Source organism: Salmo salar, chromosome ssa12 (assembly GCF_905237065.1).
Source record: "Salmo salar chromosome ssa12, Ssal_v3.1, whole genome shotgun sequence".
Lineage (NCBI taxonomy): Eukaryota > Metazoa > Chordata > Actinopteri > Salmoniformes > Salmonidae > Salmo > Salmo salar.
In genome coordinates this window covers 2,130,123-2,152,267 of record NC_059453.1, presented here as the reverse complement: position 1 = coordinate 2,152,267, position 22,145 = coordinate 2,130,123, and the positions used below count along the sequence as shown (strand labels likewise).

Below are 22,145 nucleotides of genomic sequence, written 5' to 3'. Positions count from 1 at the left end.
TTTAAAGTTATAATTGTAGTCCATTCGGGTTATGATTGAACTACAAATCCAAGCTTGCATCAGTAAAATAGCTGCTTCTCCCCCCCCCCCTCCACAAATCAATCCCGTTATTTTATACCCAAAATGATCTGTCTCCGCCGAGGACTGAATTCCCATAACTCTACCGGACACCGAAAGCGGTTCTTCATGCTCTTTCACAAGTCTCCTCGAGGTGTCTCGGGACGTATTCATCACCCCCACCGGTTAAAAAACGGGCGTGAACGGTTCCTCCTCCTCGCTCCACTACCGGCAGTTGTCACATGGCTTAATTAACATGGCTGGAGTTGTATCCCGCCGTCTGAAGACGTGATACACACTACGCTGCGAGTCCCCCCCCTGGTAAAATACATCTCTATACGGGAGGCGGAAAGAGGAACCCGGGTCGACACGGACCATGTGATTCGGTGTTTACTTCCAGGACCTGTTTCGCAGGCTACTTTGTGTTGACAACATGTTTTTGTTTTGTTGTCTCTGTTACAGGACAGCTGTTGTTGACGTTAAGACTGTATACTACGTCGGTAAGTTAACACCTCGCTCTGACGTTGAACTTTCCGTTTAGTATAATGTTATTTATCCACCGACCGACCGAAATACAGAAATGAGAAGTGAAAGTTAAACATGTTTGTTTCCGCTTTTTTTAAAAGTTGAACAACACAACAAGCAACACTTTTTATATTTATTTTTAATACCAGTTACCCGGTCAATGAGTGACGGTTTGCTCTCCGGTACCAAAACCGGACTCAAGGACGGAAATAACAGTGGGTTTTTTTTCACACCGGGGAAAGTTATTAACAGGGACACGGAAGAAAGGACTGAACAGTAACAGACATAAACACTGGAGTCTCTCTGGGATCAACACAGAGGCCTGGGATTAGGACATTATGATTGGCTCTCCTGATGTCTTGGCCTTCACCAATGAAGGGGATTTGGGAGGTTACCCAGAAGCCCAGGATCTACCAGAAGAGTTCTCCCTTCCTCTCTTTCCTCCGTCTCACCCCTGGACCTCACCTGCCCGTTTCAACAGAGACTTTATACTGGTGGCTGAGTTCTCAGAACAGGTTGGACCTGGAGGGGCTGGTGTGTGTGTGTGTGTGTGTTTTTATGGTGGTGTGTGTGTGTTTTTATGGTGGTGTGTGTGTGTGTGTGTGTGTGCTTCTATGGTGGTGTGTGTGCTTTTATGGTGGTGTGTGTGCTTTTATGGTGTGTGTGTGCTTTTATGGTGGTGTGTGCGTGTGTGTGTGTGTGTGTGTGTATTATACTGACGGTGTATATCTTCTGTCCTCCTGTCCAGGTGGGTCCCCTACCTGTCCGGACCATCCCCGACGACCCCAGAGTGATCGGTTCCTTCGACCTGAACCATTTCTCTCTACGCGTCATGTCCGTCGACTACCAAGCCGTCGCCCCCGGCCCTCAGCCACACCACCAGACAGCTAGTCCTTCCCTCAGGACCCTTCCTCGCCTGGCCTTCTCAGAGGTAGGTAGGCCTGGTGTTTTTAGACAAGCGACCCAGTGCCGGTTCGAATCCCAGCTCCGCCGACAAGGGGGAAATAAATCTGTTGGCATCATCCTAGATGCCATCAGCTGACGTTGTGCCCTGGAGCAATGTACCTAAACCTCCTAAAATTGGACTGAGGATGACCCATTGCTTCCAGCCCCTCGTGTGTGTGTTTCGGGGGCTTTTGTTGTGATGTTTATAGACTAGTCTCGGTCCTCTGTCAGTCTATAGACTAGTCTCGGTCCTCTGTCAGTATATAGACTAGTCTCGGTCCTCTGTCAGTGTATATAGACTAGTCTCAGTCCTCTGTCAGTCTATAGACTAGTCTCAGTCCTCTGTCAGTCTCTAGACTAGTCTCGGTCCTCTGTCAGTCTATAGACTAGTCTCGGTCCTCTGTCAGTCTATAGACTAGTCTCGGTCCTCTGTCAGTCTATAGACTAGTCTCGGTCCTCTGTCAGTATATAGACTAGTCTCGGTCCTCTGTCAGTCTATAGACTAGTATCGGTCCTCTGTCAGTATATTGACTAGTCTCGGTCCTCTGTCAGTATATAGACTAGTCTCGGTCCTCTGTCAGTCTATAGACTAGTCTCGGTCCTCTGTCAGTATATAGACTAGTCTCGGTCCTCTGTCAGTATATAGACTAGTCTCGGTCCTCTGTCAGTCTATAGACTAGTCTCGGTCCTCTGTCAGTCTAGACTAGTCTCGGTCCTCTGTCAGTGTATATAGACTAGTCTCAGTCCTCTGTCAGTCTATAGACTAGTCTCGGTCCTCTGTCAGTCTATAGACTAGTCTCGGTCCTCTGTCAGTATATAGACTAGTCTCGGTCCTCTGTCAGTATATAGACTAGTCTCGGTCCTCTGTCAGTCTATAGACTAGTATCGGTCCTCTGTCAGTATATTGACTAGTCTCGGTCCTCTGTCAGTATATTGACTAGTCTCGGTCCTCTGTCAGTCTATAGACTAGTCTCGGTCCTCTGTCAGTATATAGACTAGTCTCGGTCCTCTGTCAGTATATAGACTAGTCTCGGTCCTCTGTCAGTCTATAGACTAGTCTCGGTCCTCTGTCAGTCTAGACTAGTCTCGGTCCTCTGTCAGTATATAGACTAGTCTCGGTCCTCTGTCAGTCTATAGACTAGTCTCGGTCCTCTGTCAGTCTATAGACTAGTCTCGGTCCTCTGTCAGTATATAGACTAGTATCGGTCCTCTGTCAGTCTATAGACTAGTATCGGTCCTCTGTCAGTATATTGACTAGTCTCGGTCCTCTGTCAGTATATAGACTAGTATCGGTCCTCTGTCAGTCTATAGACTAGTCTCGGTCCTCTGTCAGTCTATAGACTAGTCTCGGTCTGTCAGTATATAGACTAGTCGCGGTCCTCTGTCAGTATATAGACTAGTCTCAGTCCTCTGTCAGTCAGTGTGTATTAGGGGGTTGTGTTGTCAGTATATAGACTAGTCTCGGTCCTCTGTCAGTCTATAGACTAGTCTCAGTCCTCTGTCAGTCTATAGACTAGTCTCAGTCCTCTGTCAGTGTATAGACTAGTCTCGGTCCTCTGTCAGTATATAGACTAGTCTCGGTCCTCTGTCAGTATATAGACTAGTCTCGGTCCTCTGTCAGTATATAGACTAGTCTCGGTCCTCTGTCAGTCTATAGACTAGTCTCGGTCCTCTGTCTGTCTATAGACTAGTCTCGGTCCTCTGTCTGTCTATAGACTAGTCTCGGTCCTCTGTCTGTCTATAGACTAGTCTCGGTCCTCTGTCAGTCTATAGACTAGTCTCGGTCCTCTGTCAGTATATAGACTAGTCTCGGTCCTCTGTCAGTATATAGACTAGTCTCGGTCCTCTGTCAGTATATAGACTAGTCTCGGTCCTCTGTCTGTCTATAGACTAGTCTCGGTCCTCTGTCAGTCTATAGACTAGTCTCGGTCCTCTGTCAGTCTATAGACTAGTCAGGGTGGTGCTGGGTGCCTCTGGGGAGGTGGTTGTTCTCCTTCCTCCAGGGTGGTGCTGGGTGTCTCTGGGGGAGGTGGTTGTTCTCCTTCCTCCAGGGTGGTGCTGGGTGACTCTGGGGGAGGTGGTCGTTCTCCTTCCTCCAGGGTGGTGCTGGGTGTCTCTGGGGGAGGTGGTCGTTCTCCTTCCTCCAGGGTGGTGCTGGGTGTCTCTGGGGGAGGTGGTCGTTCTCCTTCCTCCAGGGTGGTGCTGGGTGTCTCTGGGGGAGGTGGTCGTTCTCCTTCCTCCAGGGTGGTGCTGGGTGTCTCTGGGGGAGGTGGTCGTTCTCCTTCCTTCAGGGTGGGTGTCTCTGGGGGAGGTGGTCGTTCTCCTTCCTCCAGGGTGGTGCTGGGTGACTCTGGGGGAGGTGGTTCTCCTTCCTCCAGGGTGGTGCTGGGTGTCTCTGGGGGAGGTGGTCGTTCTCCTTCCTCCAGGGTGGTGCTGGGTGTCTCTGGGGGAGGTGGTCGTTCTTCTTCCTCCAGGGTGGTGCTGGGTGTCTCTGGGGGAGGTGGTCGTTCTCCTTCCTCCAGGGTGGTGCTGGGTGTCTCTGGGGGAGGTGGTCGTTCTCCTTCCTTCAGGGTGGGTGTCTCTGGGGAGGTGGTCGTTCTCCTTCCTCCAGGGTGGTGCTGGGTGTCTCTGGGGAGGTGGTCGTTCTCCTTCCTCCAGGGTGGTGCTGGGTGTCTCTGGGGGAGGTGGTCGTTCTCCTTCCTCCAGGGTGGTGCTGGGTGTCTCTGGGGGAGGTGGTCGTTCTCCTTCCTCCAGGGTGGTGCTGGGTGTCTCTGGGGAGGTGGTCGTTCTCCTTCCTCCAGGGTGGTGCTGGGTGTCTCTGGGGGAGGTGGTCGTTCTCCTTCCTCCAGGGTGGTGCTGGGTGTCTCTGGGGGAGGTGGTTCTCCTTCCTCCAGGGTGGTGCTGGGTGACTCTGGGGGAGGTGGTTGTGTCCTTCCTCCAGGGTGGTGCTGGGTGTCTCTGGGGGAGGTGGTCGTTCTCCTTCCTCCAGGGTGGTGCTGGGTGTCTCTGGGGGAGGTGGTCGTTCTCCTTCCTCCAGGGTGGTGCTGAGTGACTCTGGGGGAGGTTGTTCTCCTTCCTCCAGGGTGGTGCTGGGTGACTCTGGGGGAGGTGGTCGTTCTCCTTCCTCCAGGGTGGTGCTGGGTGTCTCTGGGGGAGGTGGTCGTTCTCCTTCCTCCAGGGTGGTGCTGGGTGTCTCTGGGGGAGGTGGTCGTTCTCCTTCCTCCAGGGTGGTGCTGGGTGTCTCTGGGGGAGGTGGTCGTTCTCCTTCCTCCAGGGTGGTGCTGGGTGTCTCTGGGGGAGGTGGTCGTTCTCCTTCCTCCAGGGTGGTGCTGGGTGTCTCTGGGGGAGGTGGTCGTTCTCCTTCCTCCAGGGTGGTGCTGGGTGTCTCATGGGGAGGTGGTCGTTCTCCTTCCTCCAGGGTGGTGCTGGGTGTCTCTGGAGGAGGTGGTTGTTGTCCTTCCTCCAGGGTGGTGCTGGGTGTCTCTGGGGAGGTGTTGTTCTCCTTCCTCCAGGGTGGTGCTGGGTGTCTCTGGAGGAGGTGGTTGTGTCCTTCCTCCAGGGTGGTGCTGGGTGTCTCTGGGGGAGGTGGTCGTTCTCCTTCCTCCAGGGTGGTGCTGGGTGTCTCTGGGGGAGGTGGTCGTTCTCCTTCCTCCAGGGTGGTGCTGGGTGTCTCTGGGGGAGGTGGTCTTTCTCCTTCCTTCAGGGTGGTGCTGGGTGTCTCTGGGGGAGGTGGTTGTTCTCCTTCCTCCAGGGTGGTGCTGGGTGACTCAATGGAGCGGGTTGTTCTCCTTCCTCCAGGGTGGTGCTGGGTGTCTCTGGAGGAGGTGGTTGTGTCCTTCCTCCAGGGTGGTGCTGGGTGTCTCTCGGGGAGGTGGTTGTGTCCTTCCTCCAGGGTGGTGCTGGGTGACTCTGGGGGAGGTGGTTCTCCTTCCTCCAGGGTGGTGCTGGGTGTCTCTGGGGGAGGTGGTCGTTCTCCTTCCTTCAGGGTGGTGCTGGGTGACTCAATGGAGGTGGTTGTTCTCCTTCCTCCAGGGTGGTGCTGGGTGTCTCTGGGGGAGGTGGTTCTCCTTCCTCCAGGGTGGTGCTGGGTGTCTCTGGTGGAGGTGGTTGTTCTCCTTCCTCCAGGGTGGTGCTGGGTGTCTCTGGGGGAGGTGGTTCTCCTTCCTCCAGGGTGGTGCTGGGTGTCTCTGGGGGAGGTGGTTGTTCTCCTTCCTCCAGGGTGGTGCTGGGTGTCTCTGGGGAGATTGTTGTGTCCTTCCTCCAGGGTGGTGCTGGGTGACTCAGCGGAGATTGTTGTGTTCTTCCTCCAGGACTCCAGGGTGGTGCTGGGTGACTCTAAGGAGGGTGCATTTGCCTACGTTCACCACCTGACTCTGTATGACCTGGAGGCCCGAGGCTTCGTCCGCCCGTTCTGCATGGCCTACGTCTCCGCTGACGAGAGGAAGATCATGCTGCAGTTCCAGGAGCTGTCGCACCGCTTCTCCCGCGCCTCCGAGTGCCTCAAGACCGGAAACCGACGGGCCTTCGCCCGCGAGCTGCACAGGAAGCTACAAGACCTGGAGTAAGAGGATACACACGTTCACGCACCGACACAGAGTTTGGTTTGTGTGAGCGTTTTTTAAATCCTTCTCTCCGTTGACAGGTACACACGATCCGTCCTTCATGCGGCGCTTCAAGGGATATCCAATGATAGTGAGGAGATCGGGGAGGAGGCGGAACTGCAGAAGACAGCCAACGAGCTTGCTAGCGTGGATCGATCCATCCTGGACCACAGATCCCTCCTCCACCAGGTCACGTCCTATCCCAACAGGAAGTTAAAAGACCCTGGCTTTCTGCCTTACGACCCCTCCCTGATCCCAGAGACCCTCCCCCTGACTCCGGATCCCCCCTCCCCCTCATACACCCCGCAGCTGGTTTCCGGGGCGTCGCTAGGTGGTGGGGGCTGGTCAGCGAGGCGGTTCGACCGCCGTCTGAAGCCATTGGAGGAGCTGAGCGACTGCTACTTCCTGTCTCTGACGCTAGAACAGCTGGGCAACGCAGAAAGCCGTCTTCGCGGAGACCAGAGTGTTCTACACAACCGCTGCGTCACACGCAAGCTCTCCAGGACGCTTTCACACACACACTTCCTGTTCCAGCTCTGGGACCAGGAAGAAGAGGAGGAGGAGGAGGATCTGGAGGAGGAAGGGGCGGGGCTAGAGGGAGGAAGTGGCTTGATGTCGAATCCTGTGGAGTGGGCGGGTGCGGGACCACAGAGCATGGAGTCGTTCTTCTCTTGCGTGGAGGAGGTGTCAATCAAGCTGGAGACAGGAAGTGGAGGGGCGGGGCCGACACTCGATCCTGCGGGGGGAGAAGAAGTAACCACGGAGACGAGACCAGGCAGCGTGAGCAGCGGAGACAGCATTGAGGTTCTGGGGACGGAGCGCTCGTATAGAACACAGGGACTAACCCACGTGGAACTCAGAGGTAGGTCAATTCAGAAACTGCATTCATGTCGTTATGGGGCGTCGTTATGGGGCGCTGTTACGTCGTTATGGGGCGCTGTTACGTCGTTATGGGGCGCTGTTACGTCGTTATGGGGTGCTGTGGCGTCGTTATGGGGTGCCGTTATGGGGCGCTGTGACGTCGTTATGGGGTGCTGTGGCGTCGTTATGGGGTGCTGTGGCGTCGTTATGGGGTGCTGTGCTGTGACGTCGTTATGGGGTGCTGTGACGTCGTTATGGGGTGCTGTGACGTCGTTATGGGGTGCTGTGGCGTCGTTATGGGGTGCTGTGGCGTCGTTATGGGGTGTCGTTATGGGGTGCTGTGGTGTCGTTATGAGGTGTCGTTATGGGGTGCTGTGATGTCGTTATGTGGTGCTGTGGCGTCGTTATGGGGTACTGTGATGTCGTTATGGGGTGCTGTGGCGTCGTTATGAGGTGTCGTTATGGGGTGCTGTGGCGTCGTTATGGGTTGTCATTATGGGGTGCTGTGATGTCGTTATGGGGTGCTGTGGCGTCGTTATGGGGCGTCGTTATGGGGTGCTGTGATGTCGTTATGGGGCGTCGTTATGGGGCGTCGTTATGGGGTGCTGTGATGTCGTTATGAGGTGTCGTTATGGGGTGCTGTGATGTCGTTATGGGGTGCTGTGATGTCGTTATGGGGTGCTGTGATGTCGTTATGGGGTGCCGTGGCGCCGTTATGGGGTGCCGTGAGGTCGTTATGGGGTGTTGTGGCGTCGTTATGGGGTGCTGTGATGTCGTTATGGGGTGCTGTGGCGTCGTTATGGGGTGCTGTGGCGTCGTTATGAGGTGTCGTTATGGGATGCTGTGATGTCGTTATGGGGTGCTGTGGCGTTGTTATGAGGTGTCGTTATGGGGTGCTGTGGCGTCGTTATGGGGCGTCGTTATGGGGTGCTGTGATGTCGTTATGGGGTGCTGTGGCGTCGTTATGGGGTACTGTGATGTCGTTATGGGTTGTCATTATGGGGTGCTGTGATGTCGTTATGGGGTGCTGTGGCGTTGTTATGGGGCGTCGTTATGGGGTGCTGTGATGTCGTTATGGGGTGCCGTGGCGTCGTTATGGGGTGCCGTGGCGCCGTTATGGGATGTGGTGATGTCGTTATGGGGTGCTGTGGCGTCGTTATGGGGTGTTGTGATGTCGTTATGGGGTGCTGTGGCGTCGTTATGGGGTGCTGTGGCGTCGTTATGGGGTGTTGTGATGTTGTTATGAGGTGTCGTTATGGGGTGCTGTGGCGTCGTTATGGGGTGTTGTGATGTCGTTATGGGGTGCTGTGGCGTCGTTATGGGGTGCTGTGACGTCGTTATGGAGTGTCGTTATGGGGTGTCGTTATAGGGTGCTGTGACATCGTTATGGGGTGCTGTGACGTCGTTATGGGGTGTCGTTATGGGGCGTCGTTATGGGGTGCTGTGGCGTCGTTATGGGGTGCTGTAACGTCGTTATGGGGTGTCGTTATGGGACGCTGTGACGTCGTTATGGGGTGCTGTGACGTCGTTATGGGGTTCTGTGGCGCCGTTATGGGGTATTGTGTGTGTGTGTATTCAGAAAAAAAACATTTTTTAATCCATTTTAGAATAAGGTTGTAACGTAACAAAATGTAGAAAAAGTCAAGTGGTAAGAATACTTACCGAATTATGCACTGTATCGTTATTAAACTATAGGGGGGGGTACCGTGTCCCTGGGTGGAAACGTGGGTTCAGGGTGAAGGCTGTGTGTTTATCCTCTTCCTCCTCCTCCTCCTCCTCCTCCTATAGAGTTGTTCTGGTGGGGGGTCTGGGGCTTCAGGGTGAAGGCTGTGTGTTTATCCTCTTCCTCCTCCTATAGAGTTGTTCTGGTGGGGGGTCTGGGGGTTCAGGGTGAAGGCTGTGTGTTATTCCTCTTCCTCCTCCTCCTCCTCCTCCTCCTATAGAGTTGTTCTGGTGGGGGGTGGGGGGTCTGGGGGTTCAGGGTGAAGGCTGTGTGTTTATCCTCTTCCTCCTCCTCCAATAGAGTTGTCGGTTCAGGGTGAAGGCTGTCCTCCTCTCCTCCTCCTATAGAGTTGTTCTGGTGGGGGGTCTGGGGGTTCAGGGTGAAGGCTGTGTGTTTATCCTCCTCTCCTCCTATAGAGTTGTTCTGGTGGGGGGTCTGGGGGTTCAGGGTGAAGGCTGTGTGTTTATCCTCCTCTCCTCCTATAGAGTTGTTCTGGTGGGGGGTCTGGGGGTTCAGGGTGAAGGCTGTGTGTTTATCCTCCTCCTCCTCCTATAGAGTTGTTCTGGTGGGGGGGTCTGGGGGTTCAGGGTGAAGGCTGTGTGTTTATCCTCCTCCTCCTCCTATAGAGTTGTTCTGGTGGGGGGTCTGGGGGTTCAGGGTGAAGGCTGTGTGTTTATCCTCTTCCTCCTCTCCTCCTATAGAGTTGTTCTGGTGGGGGGTCTGGGGGTTCAGGGTGAAGGCTGTGTGTTTATCCTCCTCCTCCTCCTATAGAGTTGTTCTGGTGGGGGGTCTGGGGCTTCAGGGTGAAGGCTGTGTGTTTATCCTCCTCCTCCTCCTATAGAGTTGTTCTGGTGGGGGTCTGGGGGTTCAGGGTGAAGGCTGTGTGTTTATCCTCTTCCTCCTCTCCTCCTATAGAGTTGTTCTGGTGGGGGGTCTGGGGGTTCAGGGTGAAGGCTGTGTGTTTATCCTCCTCCTCCTCCTATAGAGTTGTTCTGGTGGGGGGTCTGGGGGTTCAGGGTGAAGACTGTGTGTTTATCCTCTTCCTCCTCCTCCTCCTATAGAGTTGTTCTGGTGGGGGGTCTGGGGGTTCAGGGTGAAGGCTGTGTGTTTATCCTCTTCCTCCTCCTCCTCCTATAGAGTTGTTCTGGTGGGGGTCTGGGGGTTCAGGGTGAAGGCTGTGTGTTATTCCTCTTCCTCCTCCTCCTCCTCCTCCTATAGAGTTGTTCTGGTGGGGGGTCTGGGGCTTCAGGGTGAAGGCTGTGTGTTTATCCTCCTCCTCCTCCTATAGAGTTGTTCTGGTGGGGGGTCTGGGGGTTCAGGGTGAAGGCTGTGTGTTTATCCTCTTCCTCCTCCTCCTATAGAGTTGTTCTGGTGGGGGGTCTGGGGGTTCAGGGTGAAGGCTGTGTGTTTATCCTCCTCTCCTCCTATAGAGTTGTTCTGGTGGGGGGTCTGGGGGTTCAGGGTGAAGGCTGTGTGTTTATCCTCCTCCTCCTCCTATAGAGTTGTTCTGGTGGGGGGTCTGGGGGTTCACGGTGAAGGCTGTGTGTTTATCCTCTTCCTCTTCTTCCTCCTCCTCCTATAGAGTTGTTCTGGTGGGGGGTCTGGGGCTTCAGGGTGAAGGCTGTGTGTTTATCCTCTTCCTCCTCCTCCTCCTCCTATAGAGTTGTTCTGGTGGGGGGGTCTGGGGCTTCAGGGTGAAGGCTGTGTGTTTATCCTCTTCCTCCTCCTATAGAGTTGTTCTGGTGGGGGGTCTGGGGCTTCAGGGTGAAGGCTGTGTGTTTATCCTCCTCCTCCTCCTATAGAGTTGTTCTGGTGGGGGGTCTGGGGGTTCAGGGTGAAGGCTGTGTGTTTATCCTCTTCCTCCTCCTCCTCCTATAGAGTTGTTCTGGTGGGGGGTCTGGGGGTTCAGGGTGAAGGCTGTGTGTTATTCCTCTTCCTCCTCCTCCTCCTCCTCCTATAGAGTTGTTCTGGTGGGGGGTCTGGGGCTTCAGGGTGAAGGCTGTGTGTTTATCCTCCTCCTCCTCCTATAGAGTTGTTCTGGTGGGGGGTCTGGGGGTTCAGGGTGAAGGCTGTGTGTTTATCCTCTTCCTCCTCCTCCTATAGAGTTGTTCTGGTGGGGGGTCTGGGGGTTCAGGGTGAAGGCTGTGTGTTTATCCTCCTCTCCTCCTATAGAGTTGTTCTGGTGGGGGGTCTGGGGGTTCAGGGTGAAGGCTGTGTGTTTATCCTCCTCCTCCTCCTATAGAGTTGTTCTGGTGGGGGGTCTGGGGGTTCACGGTGAAGGCTGTGTGTTTATCCTCTTCCTCTTCTTCCTCCTCCTCCTATAGAGTTGTTCTGGTGGGGGTCTGGGGCTTCAGGGTGAAGGCTGTGTGTTTATCCTCTTCCTCCTCCTCCTCCTCCTATAGAGTTGTTCTGGTGGGGGGTCTGGGGCTTCAGGGTGAAGGCTGTGTGTTTATCCTCTTCCTCCTCCTATAGAGTTGTTCTGGTGGGGGGTCTGGGGCTTCAGGGTGAAGGCTGTGTGTTTATCCTCCTCCTCCTCCTATAGAGTTGTTCTGGTGGGGGGTCTGGGGGTTCACGGTGAAGGCTGTGTGTTTATCCTCTTCCTCCTCCTCCTATAGAGTTGTTCTGGTGGGGGGTCTGGGGGTTCAGGGTGAAGGCTGTGTGTTTATCCTCCTCCTCCTCCTATAGAGTTGTTCTGGTGGGGGGGTCTGGGGGTTCAGGGTGAAGGCTGTGTGTTTATCCTCTTCCTCCTCCTCCTATAGAGTTGTTCTGGTGGGGGGTCTGGGGGTTCAGGGTGAAGGCTGTGTGTTTATCCTCTTCCTCCTCCTCCTCCTCCTATAGAGTTGTTCTGGTGGGGGTCTGGGGCTTCAGGGTGAAGGCTGTGTGTTTATCCTCTTCCTCCTCCTCCTCCTCCTATAGAGTTGTTCTGGTGGGGGGTCTGGGGCTTCAGGGTGAAGGCTGTGTGTTTATCCTCTTCCTCCTCCTCCTCCTCCTCCTATAGAGTTGTTCTGGTGGGGGGTCTGGGGCTTCAGGGTGAAGGCTGTGTGTTTATCCTCTTCCTCCTCCTATAGAGTTGTTCTGGTGGGGGGTCTGGGGCTTCAGGGTGAAGGCTGTGTGTTTATCCTCCTCCTCCTCCTATAGAGTTGTTCTGGTGGGGGGTCTGGGGGTTCAGGGTGAAGGCTGTGTGTTTATCCTCTTCCTCCTCCTCCTCCTCCTATAGAGTTGTTCTGGTGGGGGGTCTGGGGCTTCAGGGTGAAGGCTGTGTGTTTATCCTCCTCCTCCTCCTCCTATAGAGTTGTTCTGGTGGGGGGTCTGGGGGTTCAGGGTGAAGGCTGTGTGTTTATCCTCTTCCTCCTCCTCCTCCTATAGAGTTGTTCTGGTGGGGGGTCTGGGGGTTCAGGGTGAAGGCTGTGTGTTTATCCTCTTCCTCCTCCTCCTCCTATAGAGTTGTTCTGGTGGGGGGTCTGGGGGTTCAGGGTGAAGGCTGTGTGTTATTCCTCTTCCTCCTCCTCCTCCTCCTCCTATAGAGTTGTTCTGGTGGGGGGTCTGGGGCTTCAGGGTGAAGGCTGTGTGTTTATCCTCCTCCTCCTCCTATAGAGTTGTTCTGGTGGGGGGTCTGGGGGTTCAGGGTGAAGGCTGTGTGTTTATCCTCCTCTCCTCCTATAGAGTTGTTCTGGTGGGGGGTCTGGGGGTTCAGGGTGAAGGCTGTGTGTTTATCCTCCTCCTCCTCCTATAGAGTTGTTCTGGTGGGGGGTCTGGGGGTTCACGGTGAAGGCTGTGTGTTTATCCTCTTCCTCTTCTTCCTCCTCCTCCTATAGAGTTGTTCTGGTGGGGGGGTCTGGGGCTTCAGGGTGAAGGCTGTGTGTTTATCCTCTTCCTCCTCCTCCTCCTCCTATAGAGTTGTTCTGGTGGGGGGTCTGGGGCTTCAGGGTGAAGGCTGTGTGTTTATCCTCTTCCTCCTCCTATAGAGTTGTTCTGGTGGGGGGTCTGGGGCTTCAGGGTGAAGGCTGTGTGTTTATCCTCCTCCTCCTCCTATAGAGTTGTTCTGGTGGGGGGTCTGGGGGTTCAGGGTGAAGGCTGTGTGTTTATCCTCTTCCTCCTCCTCCTCCTATAGAGTTGTTCTGGTGGGGGGTCTGGGGGTTCAGGGTGAAGGCTGTGTGTTTATCCTCCTCCTCCTCCTATAGAGTTGTTCTGGTGGGGGGTCTGGGGGTTCAGGGTGAAGGCTGTGTGTTTATCCTCTTCCTCCTCCTCCTATAGAGTTGTTCTGGTGGGGGGTCTGGGGGTTCAGGGTGAAGGCTGTGTGTTTATCCTCCTCTCCTCCTATAGAGTTGTTCTGGTGGGGGGTCTGGGGGTTCAGGGTGAAGGCTGTGTGTTTATCCTCCTCCTCCTCCTATAGAGTTGTTCTGGTGGGGGGTCTGGGGGTTCACGGTGAAGGCTGTGTGTTTATCCTCTTCCTCTTCTTCCTCCTCCTCCTATAGAGTTGTTCTGGTGGGGGGTCTGGGGGTTCAGGGTGAAGGCTGTGTGTTTATCCTCCTCTCCTCCTATAGAGTTGTTCTGGTGGGGGGTCTGGGGGTTCAGGGTGAAGGCTGTGTGTTTATCCTCCTCCTCCTCCTATAGAGTTGTTCTGGTGGGGGGGTCTGGGGGTTCAGGGTGAAGGCTGTGTGTTTATCCTCCTCCTCCTCCTATAGAGTTGTTCTGGTGGGGGGTCTGGGGGTTCAGGGTGAAGGCTGTGTGTTTATCCTCTTCCTCCTCTCCTCCTATAGAGTTGTTCTGGTGGGGGGTCTGGGGGTTCAGGGTGAAGGCTGTGTGTTTATCCTCCTCCTCCTCCTATAGAGTTGTTCTGGTGGGGGGTCTGGGGCTTCAGGGTGAAGGCTGTGTGTTTATCCTCCTCCTCCTCCTATAGAGTTGTTCTGGTGGGGGTCTGGGGGTTCAGGGTGAAGGCTGTGTGTTTATCCTCTTCCTCCTCTCCTCCTATAGAGTTGTTCTGGTGGGGGGTCTGGGGGTTCAGGGTGAAGACTGTGTGTTTATCCTCTTCCTCCTCCTCCTCCTATAGAGTTGTTCTGGTGGGGGGCTGGGGGTTCAGGGTGAAGGCTGTGTGTTTATCCTCTTCCTCCTCCTCCTCCTATAGAGTTGTTCTGGTGGGGGGTCTGGGGGTTCAGGGTGAAGGCTGTGTGTTATTCCTCTTCCTCCTCCTCCTCCTCCTCCTATAGAGTTGTTCTGGTGGGGGGTCTGGGGCTTCAGGGTGAAGGCTGTGTGTTTATCCTCCTCCTCCTCCTATAGAGTTGTTCTGGTGGGGGGTCTGGGGGTTCAGGGTGAAGGCTGTGTGTTTATCCTCTTCCTCCTCCTCCTATAGAGTTGTTCTGGTGGGGGGTCTGGGGGTTCAGGGTGAAGGCTGTGTGTTTATCCTCCTCTCCTCCTATAGAGTTGTTCTGGTGGGGGGTCTGGGGGTTCAGGGTGAAGGCTGTGTGTTTATCCTCCTCCTCCTCCTATAGAGTTGTTCTGGTGGGGGTCTGGGGGTTCACGGTGAAGGCTGTGTGTTTATCCTCTTCCTCTTCTTCCTCCTCCTCCTATAGAGTTGTTCTGGTGGGGGGTCTGGGGCTTCAGGGTGAAGGCTGTGTGTTTATCCTCTTCCTCCTCCTCCTCCTCCTATAGAGTTGTTCTGGTGGGGGGTCTGGGGCTTCAGGGTGAAGGCTGTGTGTTTATCCTCTTCCTCCTCCTATAGAGTTGTTCTGGTGGGGGGTCTGGGGCTTCAGGGTGAAGGCTGTGTGTTTATCCTCCTCCTCCTCCTATAGAGTTGTTCTGGTGGGGGGTCTGGGGGTTCAGGGTGAAGGCTGTGTGTTTATCCTCCTCCTCCTCCTATAGAGTTGTTCTGGTGGGGGGTCTGGGGCTTCAGGGTGAAGGCTGTGTGTTTATCCTCCTCCTCCTCCTATAGAGTTGTTCTGGTGGGGGGGTCTGGGGGTTCAGGGTGAAGGCTGTGTGTTTATCCTCTTCCTCCTCCTCCTATAGAGTTGTTCTGGTGGGGGGTCTGGGGGTTCAGGGTGAAGGCTGTGTGTTTATCCTCCTCCTCCTCCTATAGAGTTGTTCTGGTGGGGGGTCTGGGGCTTCAGGGTGAAGGCTGTGTGTTTATCCTCCTCCTCCTCCTATAGAGTTGTTCTGGTGGGGGGTCTGGGGGTTCACGGTGAAGGCTGTGTGTTTATCCTCTTCCTCTTCTTCCTCCTCCTCCTATAGAGTTGTTCTGGTGGGGGGTCTGGGGCTTCAGGGTGAAGGCTGTGTGTTTATCCTCTTCCTCCTCCTATAGAGTTGTTCTGGTGGGGGGTCTGGGGCTTCAGGGTGAAGGCTGTGTGTTTATCCTCCTCCTCCTCCTATAGAGTTGTTCTGGTGGGGGGTCTGGGGGTTCACGGTGAAGGCTGTGTGTTTATCCTCTTCCTCCTCCTCCTATAGAGTTGTTCTGGTGGGGGGTCTGGGGGTTCAGGGTGAAGGCTGTGTGTTTATCCTCCTCCTCCTCCTATAGAGTTGTTCTGGTGGGGGGTCTGGGGGTTCAGGGTGAAGGCTGTGTGTTTATCCTCTTCCTCCTCCTCCTATAGAGTTGTTCTGGTGGGGGGGTCTGGGGTTCAGGGTGAAGGCTGTGTGTTTATCCTCTTCCTCCTCCTCCTCCTCCTATAGAGTTGTTCTGGTGGGGGGTCTGGGGCTTCAGGGTGAAGGCTGTGTGTTTATCCTCTTCCTCCTCCTCCTCCTATAGAGTTGTTCTGGTGGGGGGGTCTGGGGCTTCAGGGTGAAGGCTGTGTGTTTATCCTCTTCCTCCTCCTCCTCCTCCTATAGAGTTGTTCTGGTGGGGGGTCTGGGGGCTTCAGGGTGAAGGCTGTGTGTTTATCCTCTTCCTCCTCCTCCTCCTCCTCCTATAGAGTTGTTCTGGTGGGGGTCTGGGGCTTCAGGGTGAAGGCTGTGTGTTTATCCTCTTCCTCCTCCTATAGAGTTGTTCTGGTGGGGGGTCTGGGGCTTCAGGGTGAAGGCTGTGTGTTTATCCTCCTCCTCCTCCTCCTATAGAGTTGTTCTGGTGGGGGGTCTGGGGCTTCAGGGTGAAGGCTGTGTGTTTATCCTCTTCCTCCTCCTCCTCCTATAGAGTTGTTCTGGTGGGGGGTCTGGGGGTTCAGGGTGAAGGCTGTGTGTTTATCCTCCTCCTCCTCCTATAGAGTTGTTCTGGTGGGGGGTCTGGGGGTTCAGGGTGAAGACTGTGTGTTTATCCTCTTCCTCCTCCTCCTCCTATAGAGTTGTTCTGGTGGGGGGTCTGGGGGTTCAGGGTGAAGACTGTGTGTTTATCCTCCTCCTCCTCCTCCTCCTATAGAGTTGTTCTGGTGGGGGGTCTGGGGGTTCAGGGTGAAGACTGTGTGTTTATCCTCTTCCTCCTCCTCCTCCTATAGAGTTGTTCTGGTGGGGGGTCTGGGGGTTCAGGGTGAAGACTGTGTGTTTATCCTCTTCCTCCTCCTCCTCCTATAGAGTTGTTCTGGTGGGGGGTCTGGGGGTTCAGGGTGAAGACTGTGTGTTTATCCTCTTTCTCCTCCTCCTCCTCCTATAGAGTTGTTCTGGTGGGGGGTCTGGGGCTTCAGGGTGAAGGCTGTGTGTTATTCCTCTTCCTCCTCCTCCTCCTCCTCCTATAGAGTTGTTCTGGTGGGGGGTCTGGGGGTTCAGGGTGAAGACTGTGTGTTTATCCTCTTCCTCCTCCTCCTCCTATAGAGTTGTTCTGGTGGGGGGGTCTGGAGGTTTAGGGTGATGGCTGTGTGTTTATCCTCTTCCTCCTATAGAGTTGTCGGTTCAGGGTGAAGGCTGTGATGAGGTGCGGAGTCGTACCCCTGCGGAGGCCGGGACGAGGCGTGACGTGCGGTCCCTGGCGCGAAGGGCGAACAGCGAGGACAGCATTGAGGTCATCAGCACCTCGGACTCCATCTTCCCCGACGACCTCCTCATCTTCACCGCCATCACAGAGGAGGAGCCTGAGGAGCATGGAATCATGGGTACTGTAATCCAGGAAGAGGAGGAGGAGGAGGCGGCAGGTGAGGACACGCCCATTCAGCAGCACGGCACCCTGGGTATTATAGTTCACGAGGAGGAGGAGGAGCACACTTGGCACCAGAGAATCATGGGTAATGTAGTCCAGACGGAGGGAGAGGAGGAGCTAGAGGACACTCCCACTCGGCCGCACAGCACCCTGGGTATTGAAGTCCAGGAATTGGAGGAGGAGGAGGAGAAGCAAGAGAGATGTGACACTCCGGTCCCCATGTCTGAGCCCCAGGGAACTCTGGGTAAGACTGTCTGTTTGTCCTCTTTAATAATAATAATAATAATAATGACATATCCCAGATGCTTCCAGTGTATTTATCTGATTTCCTCTCTTTTATTAACTGATATAGTTTCTGTCTCCAGTCCACCAGGTGCCAGTAGAGGGCTCCTCCAAGCAGTACGAGGGTCACCATGCCAACGGCGAGGTCATAGGTCAGGCTGGGCGTGACAGCAGGCGGCGGGCGGTGCCTGACCTCCAGGTGAACTTTTCTATCCCCCTGAGGTTAGAAGTTAGAGTTCACGGGTCAGGAGAGGGGCGGCGGTTGCTAGGCGACACCCCTTACAGGCTGAGCGTAGACGAGGGGTCAGACTGTATGAGCTACGTCGGCAGCGCCTCTCCACCTACCTCTCTGGCCCCCGCACGTCTCCGCGGCAACCGCGGCGCCGGTAACCCGCGCCAGAGGAGGAAGGCGGGTCTCGGAGCCCTCAGGTTCCTGCGTCAGAATTCTTTCTCCCAGAATGCCGTGTTCTGCCTGCTGAGCGGCCGGCCGCTGGTGGTGATTGGCGGAGAGGAGGGTTCCGTGAGGAGGACGGTCGCTGCCCTCTCGCTCTACCTGCCTTCACCCGGTCGCTACGGAGATGCTGTGCAGCCCAACCTGGCCACGCCTCTTCAGCTGACAGACCTGCTCACCTGGAGACTCATCGGAATCCACAGGTAAAAAAACACAGCATCGAAAACCCTGATGTATCATGGGTAAATTGTGACTGACTGACAGCTACAAATGTGATATTGAGTGGTGATTTATCAGGCCTTTTTTATTGTCGTGCTGTAGTGTTGTACGTCCCCCGTTTCTCTGCCCACACGCTGTCCCCTATCCCAAGTTCTCCAACAGGTATTCCCTAACTGGGGTACGTGCAATGCCGTCGGGGGGTACGCCGGATAAAAACGGGATTCACATTTTTTTTTAAACAGTTTATATTTTCCAACGAGGTGAGTTTTTCTGTCTTCTCACCTGAGTAGCTTCGTTTCATCGCCAAAAATAAAATAAAATAAAAAATAAAACTAAAAACCATTTAGTGTTCAGCGAAATAACAACACAATGTCAAATACAGGAAGCCTAGTTAAATAATTAACATCCAATCACAATTAACCATTACGGTGTTCAGCGAAATAACAACACAATGTCAAATACAGGAAGCCTAGTTAAATAATTAACATCCAATCACAATTAACCATTACGGTGTTCAGCGAAATAACAACACAATGTCAAATACAGGAAGCCTAGTTAAATAATTAACATCCAATCACAATTAACCATTACGGTGTTCAGCGAAATAACAACACAATGTCAAATACAGGAAGCCTAGTTAAATAATTAACATCCAATGTTAACATCCAATTAACCATTACTTTCTCTCGCGGAAATTCCACTAAACGATCCGTATGTAGCCAATCGTAGCTGCTGCTCATGTTGGTATCTGTACTGATGGAGCAAAAGCCATGACAGGGTGACATAGTGGAGTGGTAACGCGCGTGTACAAACAGTTGTTCCCGACGCCACTTGGGTCCACTGCAGCATCCACCGAGAGGCTCTTGCTGCCAAGGGAATGACTGACAGCTTGAAAGACGTTTTTGGACACTACAGTGAAAATGGTTCACTTTTGTTAAAGCAAAAGGCCCCTGAACTCTCGTGTATTTTCTGCACCATGTAACGCTTTTATAACATACAGAAGTGCGCTGGGTTATCAAGGGACAAAGTATTGACACATTTTTTTAAATTGAGAGATAAGCTGAAAAGTTTTCTTTACTGACCATAATTTTCACTTGTCTGACCGCTTGACTTAGATGGCGAGTTTCTCACACGACTGGCCAAATCTGGCTGATGTTTTTTCCTCACCTGAATGATCTGAATCTAGAATTAACAGGGACTCTCTGCAACTATATTCAATGTGCGGGACAATATTGAGCCTATGATTTAAGAAGTTGGAGCTCTTCTCTGTCTGTATTAACAAGGACAACACACAGGTCTTTCCATCATTGTATGATTTTTTTTTTTTTTTTGTGCAAATAAACTCAAGCTAACGGACAAACGTGAAACGTGATACAGCGAAGCACCTGAGTGAGTTGGATGCGCAATTATTGCAGGTATTTTCCCAAAACGGATGACACAAACAACTGGATTCGTTATCCCTTTCATTCCCAAGCCTCCAGTCCACTTACCGATATCTGAACAAGAGAGCCTCATCGAAATTTGCAACAAGCGGTTCTGTGAAAATTGTAATTTAAATCAGAAGCCACTGCCAGATTTCTAGACAGGGCTGCGCTCAGAGTATCCTGCCTTTGGCAAATCACGCTGTTATTAAGTCACTGATGCCCTTTGCAACCACGTACCTAATGTGAGAGTGGATTCTCGGCCCTTACTAGCATGAAAAACTAAATACAGGCGCAGACTGTGTGTGGAAAATGATTTTAAGACTGAGACTCTCTCCAATACAACCCAACATTACGTTCATCCTTTCAAACACACCCTTCTCATTAACCTGCGCAGAATTATTCACAATTTTCTAAGAACAAATAAGGTTTTATATGTAAGATGGTTAAATAAAGAGCTGAATTATTTATTATATTATTATTTGTATATTATATTATTTTTTGCTGGAGGTGGAATGAAGGGGTACGGGACTAGGGGGGTACAGCTGGAGAATGAATGTCAATAAATAAATACCGTCTTTCTTTCTCTCTTCCCAGGACGTCTCCTACAGCTCCCAGCATGCTTCACTCTCTGGTTCGTTACGGACGATACCTGGCCGTGCTGGACCTGGATCAGCGTACACTGAGAAGCCCCGCTTACCACGGACACCTCATTGGCCGGCTGGCCAACCCCCACACTCTGATAGGCTAGTGAAAATATTTGTATTTAAAAAAAAATATATTTTTTATTTGTCTTGGACATAGTTACAACAGTTCACCTCAATGGGGGCTTCTGTGCCGGGAGGGGAGGGGGGGCGGCGACGGAGTCGTGGCGACGGGAGGGGAGGGGGCGGAGTCGTGGGAATTGACTAACGGCCAACAAGCTGTGTCAACCATAATCCAAAACAACAGCTGTCAACAAATTGTAGTGTTCAAAAACCAATATTAATAGATTGCTTTTAATAAATAATGTTTTGTTGCATTTAACTGCTGAAAATGCTGTTCTGGAGGTCATTTTCTTAGTAGGTGAGTTCAGAGGTCACCATGTGGGAAGCTCAGGGATGATTGAGGACTTTCCCACTACTATTGACCCAGTTGGAGGGGGCGTTCCAGTGGATGTCTCTCCCAGTCCAATGTGGTCTTAAATTCCCACTTCCACTTGGTTATGAACCTGTCATCTTCAACTAAACTATTTGAATGTCTATCTGAGTGTTGACTGTTTGTTTGTTTGTTACGTCCAGGTCGTGGCAGCACCTACCTTCTCCACGTGGAGAGCTGCCTCACTGAGTTGACCGCTAAGGCGTTCCTGTTCTCCTGTTCTCCTGACCTTTCAACTCTAACCTCGGGTCGAGCTCAGAGTTTACCTGGGGGTCAGGCACCACCCGTCTGTCACCGCGCCTCTCAGCTTCCCAGCGTCCCCAGGGAGGACGATGACTTCACGCTGACTCGGCGTCGCATTGACTTTCTGTGTGAGCGGGGTTTCAGCGGGGAGGACGACCTCCGGGTGATGCACTTCCTGTCTGACCTCGTCAAACAGCACCACGCAGGAAGTGGTCCTCCGGCCCTCCGCTTCTCCTACAGTGCCGTCCCTTTGCATAGAAATACGACAACATAGATATACAGCCCCGTCCCTTTACATAGAAATACCACAACATATATATACAGCCCTGTCCCTTTACATAGAAATACCACAACATAGATATACAGCCCTGTCCCTTTACATAGAAATACCACAACATAGATATACAGCCCTGTCCCTTTACATAGATATACAGCCCCGACCCTTTACATAGAAATAAGACAACATAGATATACAGCCCTGACCCTTTACATAGAAATACCACAACATAGATATACAGCCCTGCCCCTTTACAAAACTAAAGCTTTTCTTCCATACTGTATCCTGTCTACACTGTGAAAGGAGAGATCCAGAGTGGATCTCTCGAATGCCGCCCTATTCCCTATGTAGTGCACTACTTACAGGTAGTAGACTATGTAGGCACCCTATTCCCTATATAGTGCACTACTTACAGGTAGTAAACTATGTAGGCACCCTATTCTCTATATAGTGCACTACTTACAGGTAGTAAACTATGTAGGCACCCTATTCTCTATATAGTGCACTACTTACAGGTAGTAAACTATGTAGGCACCCTATTCTCTATATAGTGCACTACGTAGGCACCCTATTCCCTATGTAGTGCACTACTTACAGGTAGTAGACTACGTAGGGAATAGGGAGCCGTTTGGGAAGCGGCCCCCTGTGTATGTGAATGGTTATGTTGCTGAATGTAGTCATTGTGGCGCAGGTCTAACTCCTCAACACCACCAAAACATACTGTAACGTTGGTGTCATTGTCTAGCAGGTCTGATCGAGTCGAGTCTTTCATTTACCCTTCATCGCCTTCACAAACTGTTCATTGGTGTGTGTTAATGCAGTGTACTTTTGTGTGCCGTGTAAAAAAAATAAAAAATATTTGATATGTTTAAACATGTGTCCTGCCCTTGGCTTTAAAAGGCAATGTTCCCATTTACTTATATTTAACTAGGAAAGTCAGTTAAGAACAAATTCTTATTTTCAATGACGGTCTAGGAACAGTGGGGTTTGTTCAGGGGCAGAACGACGAGATGTTTTTTTTATCTTGTCAGCTCGGGGATTCGATCTTGCAACCTTTCGGTTACTAGTCCAACGCTCTAACCACTAGGCTACGCTGCCACCTCTACACTCTAACCACTAGGCTACCTGCCGCCCCTCCACTCTAACCACTAGGCTACCTGCCGCCTCTACACTCTAACCTCTAGGCTACCTGCCGCCTCTACACTCTAACCACTAGGCTATCTTCCTCCCCTACACTCTAACCACTAGGCTACCTGTCGTCCCTCCACTCTAACCACTAGGCTACCCTGCCACCCCCATACAATCTAACCACTAGGCTACCTGCCGCCCCTCCACTCTAACCACTAGGCTCCC

The 22,145-nt window shown here is 52.8% G+C and overlaps 1 protein-coding gene across 2 annotated transcripts; it reads left to right on the top strand.

Moving 5' to 3' along the window:
• Positions 1 to 130: 130 nt before the first annotated feature.
• LOC106593225 (guanine nucleotide exchange protein smcr8a) lies at positions 131 to 21,665 on the top strand. 2 transcript variants are annotated; one of them, XM_045690479.1, is made up of 8 exons: positions 131 to 1,116; positions 1,331 to 1,513; positions 5,838 to 6,088; positions 6,170 to 6,990; positions 16,509 to 17,006; positions 17,128 to 17,698; positions 19,733 to 19,881; positions 20,416 to 21,665. In XM_045690479.1, the coding sequence occupies exons 1-8, from the start codon at positions 937 to 939 to the stop codon at positions 20,787 to 20,789; spliced, it is 3,027 nt and encodes a 1,008-aa protein (XP_045546435.1). In that variant the 5' UTR covers positions 131 to 936; the 3' UTR covers positions 20,790 to 21,665. The 2 variants fall into 2 exon arrangements, with proteins under 2 accessions (XP_045546435.1, XP_045546436.1); XM_045690480.1 differs by having other exon boundaries at positions 133 to 1,097.
• The last annotated feature ends 480 nt before the right edge of the window (positions 21,666 to 22,145 follow it).